At 39.8% G+C, this 6,842-nt stretch overlaps 1 protein-coding gene across 2 annotated transcripts; it reads right to left on the reverse strand.

Moving 5' to 3' along the window:
- Window positions 1-698: 698 nt before the first annotated feature.
- Window positions 699-5,807, reverse strand: tmem182a (transmembrane protein 182a). 2 transcript variants are annotated; one of them, XM_042426864.1, is made up of 6 exons: window positions 5,420-5,807; window positions 3,788-3,911; window positions 2,820-2,918; window positions 2,579-2,716; window positions 2,180-2,451; window positions 699-2,043 (listed from the first exon to the last, which is right to left on the reverse strand). In XM_042426864.1, exons 1-5 carry the CDS (start codon window positions 5,576-5,578, stop codon window positions 2,225-2,227), a joined length of 747 nt encoding a protein of 248 aa, XP_042282798.1. In that variant the 5' UTR covers window positions 5,579-5,807; the 3' UTR covers window positions 699-2,043; window positions 2,180-2,224. The 2 variants fall into 2 exon arrangements, with proteins under 2 accessions (XP_042282798.1, XP_042282797.1); XM_042426863.1 differs by having other exon boundaries at window positions 699-2,451.
- Between the last annotated feature and the right edge of the window lie 1,035 nt (window positions 5,808-6,842).

Here is a 6,842-nt window from a genome sequence, read left to right on the forward strand (position 1 = left end):
TTTGCAGAAAGAACCAAGCTCCAACCTGAAACAGGACAAATCCTGTGATCTTATCTTACATTGTATTAGCATCTGGCAACCTCTGTGGCCTCGTCTTGTTGTGTCCTGCAGTGGTTTAGCTCGGTGTAGCTTCTCATATGTCTGTGTTGAAGTTTGGAGCAGCTTCCCTCTGAGTGTGTGGACAGTAATACTTCAGCAATTTGGAAGTGTGAATCTCCATCTGTAAAGGCAAAGTCAATCTCAGAAAGTAATCAATGCCTTACTTGGCATCACTCCTTCCTGCATTATGAGGGTAACTGCAGATGCATTTCCTTATGTATGATAAGTATATTATAAAGCTCAAAAGGCACAGAGTTGATACAGGCACACGAGAATCAACACAGGAGTCCATTCAGATCCTGATCAAATGCTTCATTCATGAGTGAAATTACCATCCGTCTGTCAGCCAAGGTGTGAATTCTTTCATCTTCAGCTCCTAGCTCTGAAGTTGTCATTAAATGCATAACACCACATACACCACACACAGACTCCAGATAAGCAAAAATGGAGTTTTTGCTTCCTAGGCTGTAGGTTGATGTGTGAATCAAGTGAGACAACATTGCCCTCTTGTGGTACTTTAGCTGAATCTTCTGTATTTTTCCCAGGCCTTTGTTACAATGACAGAACGATATGATGAAGACATCAGAGTTTGCCTTTACTTCTTTATTTTATTGGCAAATACATCACAGAAGAAGAATTTAAGAGTTATTTGGACAAACATGATATGATATAAGAATCTCACAACACACATAACAGCTCATAGAGGAAAAACCCAACAAAAACAATGACAGAAATGCAACATTAAAAAAATGCATTCATGCTACAAGCTTTACTTATAAACAGAATAAACTGTGTTGACCCTGTGAGCTGGTCAAACCATGACCAAATAACGGCACAGTTTCAGGCTATGTACAACAGTAAAATCATACTGCAGAAAAGATTAAGAATCATACACTCTGTGAAATATGAATATTTGATTATATTAAAGGATAAGTCTAATATTATTCTATATTTTCATATTGTTAACAAGTCAAGTGAAAAGACCAGAAGCAACAATGAATTGATTCGACTAACACGTATTGTCTGTGTATCCAAAGCTTGAAACAGCTTATTCCTCTGTGACATAGAGCTCCATTATTGTGCAAAAATCTATCGTTGCACTGGGTGACATGTTGCTGTGATAAGTTACTGTGATGAACACTGTACACTGGATGCTGTAGTTTATATTGAGTTGATCCCGCATACACTGTCCTGCTGCTGTAAATACTCACCAGAACACCACATGTGTATTGACCTGCAGCTGGAGATAGTACCCAACAAATGCCATATTTATTCCTGTGTCAGTCCTGTTTGAAAACTACAGCTGTTCTGGAGATTCTTTTAAAAATAAATGCATATATTCATGGTCTGTTTTTAAAAGATTTACTTATTTAAGATTTAAGTAATGAGAGACTAATACACTTGATCTTTTCATTAGAAAAAAAAGAATATTATCAGCCTTATCCTTTAAACTGAAAAGGCTGCTGGCCAGCACCCTCTCCAAACACACATTAGTTATATACAGAATATACTGTAAAAAGCATTACGCCACACCACAAGCTTATTACTATCCACATTTTTCACACTGTATAAAGTGTATTGTGTCTTAAAGTGTAAATATTTTAATACTTGTTCAACCAAGTGCTGATATAAACCAGGGAACAGTCTTTTTCACCTCTCCAGCACTCTTTCACACAAGCATGAAATGCTTCAATGAACTACATTTTCCTCATCAAATCATAATCATGTGATTGCTGGTGATTATTATACCCTCGTAATTGTCATCAGTCAAGATTCAATCAAAAATATTTAATATTTATGTGTGATCAGCCTTGTTGAGAATTCCCCACATAGTATACTATCTAAGGATAGCCCAGAACTGTATGTAATATAGCTCAAAGTAGCTCAGGATGGAGCGATTATGATCCCATTTCCAAGCTCAACAATGGTTGCCATGTTTTGAACCTGAAACAAAGTGTTCAAGCCTGTCAGATCATTTATACCACAGAGCTGCCAAACAGTCTTGCTCTCACAAGGCAGATAAATTGTGAACATATCAGTCTGGCTGTAAAAAAAAACAAAAAACAAAATAAACCCCCACCTGTATTCCAGACATCTCAATCCCCACCCTCTAAACTGCTGCTGGTCAGTGGTAGTGAATCTGGATGGTTCGGCCTATAAGAAGGAAAAGAAGGCCAGCCAGGAGGCAGAAGAAGATGCCAACGGGGGCAAACATGAAGGACAGACCATAGTTGAGGGACAGCTTGAAGTTTGGACACACTGCAGAGCGCTGGTGGTTTATGTAGACATCCACCACTTCCAACACCTCCACCCACAGGACGTACATCACCACCACACACAGCAGGAAAAGACCTGGTGCAGAGGAGGGCAGCAGATGCAAACCGATGAGACTGTGATGCTCTCTCACTCAGTTTTCTTACAAACTAGTGGATCTAAAACAGGGGGTAAAAATAATCATTTAACTGTTCTAAAGCCTCACCAGATGCCAGGAAGAGGCCTCCTCCTGCTTTGTACAAGCGGTGGCTGGCGAACGGAGCAGCACAGATGATGAAGAACCCACCAAGCACTACAGCTGCCACACCAATGAGCATAAAGATACTCCAAAAGCCTCTGTAGACTGAAAAGCAGAGATGTTAGCCAGTTGTATATACAGTCATGATATTACTGAAGAATATAAACTCACTTTGAACAAAGAGGAAAATGTAAAAAAAAACACTTACTTATGGCTGAGTCATACTCTGTGGAGTTGTGGGTCTGATGAGACACGGGGAATGGGAAGAGGTAGGCATGCATGCATACTTTTGAGTGAGGCTGATTTGCTGGAGAGGGAAAGAATATACTTTAACTTTTGTATCATAATAAACAGAAAAGAGATGAAAATTGGAATCTTACAAGTAAACAAACAGTTTGAAATTGGAGGAAAGCACTTATAAACTTGTTAGAATAGCGGAGCAAATATAATGACATGATATTTTCCTCACAGCAGTTCAGTTGCCATACAAGAAAGATACTATATATGCATCATATTTACACAGTGATGACTCATATTTGTAACTCTTTTGTTTTCTCAGTGGGAGACTCTGACTGCATGATCCCTTTTTACTTTGTGACAAGTGTTTTGTGGATTGACACGTTCAATTTGACAACAAGGGAACAGAAATGATTATTCCGCACTTTTTTTCTGCTCATTTTTGGAGGGGGGTTTTGTTGTGTTTTGTTTTATTTTATATTCTTTTCCTACTCTCTTCCCTCTTCTCTTCCAGCATTTGAAATTCCTCAGATCCTTACAAGGTCCTTTCGGCACTGGAGGCTGTTTCTGACAATGACCCACCATTCAAAGTCCCCATCAGAAAATAGACGGCACACAATCACCTGACAAAGGGCCGGAATAACATCACATGGTGGAGCCTCTGAATAGTCACATGAGAAGGTTTCTAGCACCATGGTGTCATACTCCTTTTTTTTATAGATGGAATAGCAGTAAATCAGAGAGCTGATATTTATTCTGCAGCAGAGTCATAGTGCTGCCATGTGACTCTTTTAAAGGCATAACATTGGAGGATATTGTTCTCCTGCCCAATCGTCAGCTTGAGAGGAAAGAGAATGGGACCAATTCAGAAGAAAATAATAGGTTGTTTCAATCAGCTTGGATTGGAACAACATAGCATTATGTGTCCGTCTCACTTACTGAACCAGAGTGTCCAAAGCAGGTTGTCATCAGCCGCGTTTCCTCCAAAGGAACACCTCCAGAAAAATCCCTCATGGTATAGAGTAATATCACTAGCGCCCTCCTGCACCACCACATCGTAAGGCTGGAGGAAAGAAGAAAAAAAAGACAATAAATACTGTATATTCTGACTCTAAAAAGACTGAAGAATATGGTTTATACAAGTACAGTAATTCATGCACTCCACGTTATCTGTCAGAGCAATTAAGGCCTTAGGCAGGTGTGCAGTGAGTCGCCACAGCGGCACAGAGCAGCTGCTAAGTCAGGTCAAAGGTTGAGCTGAACGAGCACCTCTAACCTCATGCAGGTTTGATTTGGTGTCGAGCAAGTGTGTAGGCCGAAGGAAACACTCATTATTGGTGGTCACTATTTTTGCACAAGAGCAACAGGGTATCCAACACATATCATGCCTCATCAGATGTTTTTATGCACAGAAATGAGAGAAGGCTCTGAAGACGGTGGTTCATCAAGTTTCATAAAGTCAAGCTTAATCCAGTCAGGGTGGAATGTATTTTGTGACATTTTTGGACATCTGCTCAGTTAGTTTGTTTTAAAATTCAGATAGGAAGGAGTCCTGTCTACACTATATAGGACTGTGGCTCTCAACTTGGTAATTAGGACGTCCCCAAAGGGGATGCAAATAACTCTTAGGTATCACATGACAATTAACAGAGAATCACAAACATATTTCTTCAACACAAAATGTCTAGTTTATTTGTTTCTCTCTTTAATAATTCCTTTTTTATTGTTAAATACTGAATAGATTTAGCCTATTGGGCCTCTAAAAAATCAGACAGATATACAGTAAACCTGTAGATAGGGATCATACAGAAACAAGCCAAAAAGGAACCAGTGCTATAAGGATGCTAACAAGAAGAATTAAAACATCTGTATTCTGATCTTACACCTTTTCAAGCCTTATCCTCTATTATATATCCTATTTGTCAAGAGTTATGATTGATTAAATTCACAAAATTAGATACTCACATTACATTAGTATGTACTGTATATACTACATGGTACCACTTTGGTTTTATTGTATTGATATCATGTCTCAATTCCAGTATCAGCGCCCACTATGAAAAGCTAGATATGTTCTAGTCGGTGATATTTAATACAGAACCATACCCCAGGGACTGCTGGTATTTGTATTTCTATGACAGGGGCACATGGTACAAGCTATGTCTCAGTCACTGCATAGCTGTACACATGCTACATTAAACAGTATCTGATTACATGACGAGGTCCTGCAGGGATGACTCTGCCTGCCCTGCAGTTCATCTACTGAGAGAATGATTGGAGCGACTCATCAGTGTCTAAAATAGAAGAACATTTAATCTTGTTTCAAGGCCTACCATTGTAAAATGTTGTACTGTAAGTGTTTTATTATGAAATTCTTCACAGCAAACCATTTATAAGTTAATTTCTAAATATTCTTCAAGTCTATTTACATGAATAGAATTACTAAATTACAAATTTGAACATTTTCTTGCATCATTTTTTACCTAAAAACACAGGATAATGTAAACTTATCAAATGAAAACAGACTTCTGAGCCTCTCTGATCTGCTGTTGTTTGAAGTCCAACACCCACCTCTATAGTCACCCCACCCGGGCCTGGAGATCCGTCAGGGTTTGAGTGGCAACTCTCTGAGGCCAGCAGCCAGTAGTCCGTTCCAAATGAGAGGAGGATGAACACAGCTGCCAACGCCCCAAAGAGCCCCGCAAAAAACAGTGCCACATTAAGCTTCATGATCAAGGACTGAGCAGCCGCTCGGCTACTGGATTCCCACACTCAGTCTGACTTTCCTCTCCAACTACAATGAGTGCATGTGACAAGCTGAGGCAGAAACAGTCACTTCTCTTGCACTGTAGTACATCCACAGAGTGAGATTGGTTGTTATTCTGTCCAGCTGGTTTATGTTGGGTTACTGGATTTTGACTCCTCTCCTGTCCCTCTGTCTGTGTTATGGGAGGACAAGGTTGTGCACATGACTCCTTTGGACCCTGCTGGGGTCTGCAGCCCACCCACCACCACCCTCTGGGCTATTTTTGGGGTCTGATTGAAGGCACTTTACTGTGGGTCTGAGTGTGCAGAGCAGTTGGAGAGTGTGAAGGGAGGGGGATCTACGCAGAAATAACTGGTGGCAACTGGACACCCAGCGTCTGCACGGGAATGTCAGGGCAGGGTGAGACTGAAAGGACAGAAGAGGAGCAAAGTATCTTTCAACACGCAAAGCTTCAGCCCCACCAGGACAACGCACACATAAACAGACATACACACACACCAGTAGCTGCCGTTTCCTGTAAAAGGAGGAGATGAAAATAATTGTATCAGACCACAGAGGTAATTATCGACTGAAGTTTTATAAACAGATTAGGCATTATGGTATTAATACTAATGTTTAAAATGCGTTACACACATATAAAGTATTGGATACAGTTTACAAAAAACAAGTTAATATTGCATATAAATTGACATGACAGTGTAAAAGGTCACTGAGGTCTTTAACATGTTAATGCTCTTGAGAAAAAGCCATTAGGCCATTTAGTGCCTCATAATAACAGTTTTGTTTATTGAGGTATGCCGAGTTATTATTGTGTCTTCCATTAATAAAAGTTTTATGTAAAAAGTAGGATTTTGAGTACTAGCACTGAGTCAGGGTGAGTTGAGGGGAATCAGTGGTTTATTAGCATCTGAGGGGCATATTTAGCAGTGAGTCTACACATAGACGCTGGCTAATTTACAGACTGATGTGACCCAGCAGACAACTGTCAGCCAGAAACACTCCACCCACATCCTCTGCTTTATAGTGTTTGTGTATGAGTGTGTGTGTGTGTGTGTGTGTGTGTGTGTGTGTGTGTGTGTGAGTGTGAAAGATAAAAGGTTTATCAGTAGTTTATCAAAGAACATTTATTTCTTGTCTGAAAATTGAAATTTAGTACTTTTTGAGGGCTTTCGGTAGCCAGTGAGTTCGGATGTAATGCGAAATGTAAAAAAAAAAAAAAAAACAGAT

The sequence above is a fragment of the Thunnus maccoyii genome, chromosome 11, assembly GCF_910596095.1.
Source record: "Thunnus maccoyii chromosome 11, fThuMac1.1, whole genome shotgun sequence".
NCBI classification, from domain to species: domain Eukaryota; kingdom Metazoa; phylum Chordata; class Actinopteri; order Scombriformes; family Scombridae; genus Thunnus; species Thunnus maccoyii.

Excerpts from the sequence above, each read along its gene's own strand:
- tmem182a (XM_042426864.1), bottom strand. The coding sequence starts at position 5,578 with ATGAAGCTTAATGTGGCACTGTTTTTTGCGGGGCTCTTTGGGGCGTTG. Across the intron at positions 2,717-2,819 it reads AGAGTATGACTCAGCCATAA|TCTACAGAGGCTTTTGGAGT; the intron begins GTAAGTGTTTTT and ends TCTGCTTTTCAG. Across the intron at positions 2,452-2,578 it reads AGGCCTCTTCCTGGCATCTG|GTCTTTTCCTGCTGTGTGTG; the intron begins GTGAGGCTTTAG and ends CCTCTGCACCAG.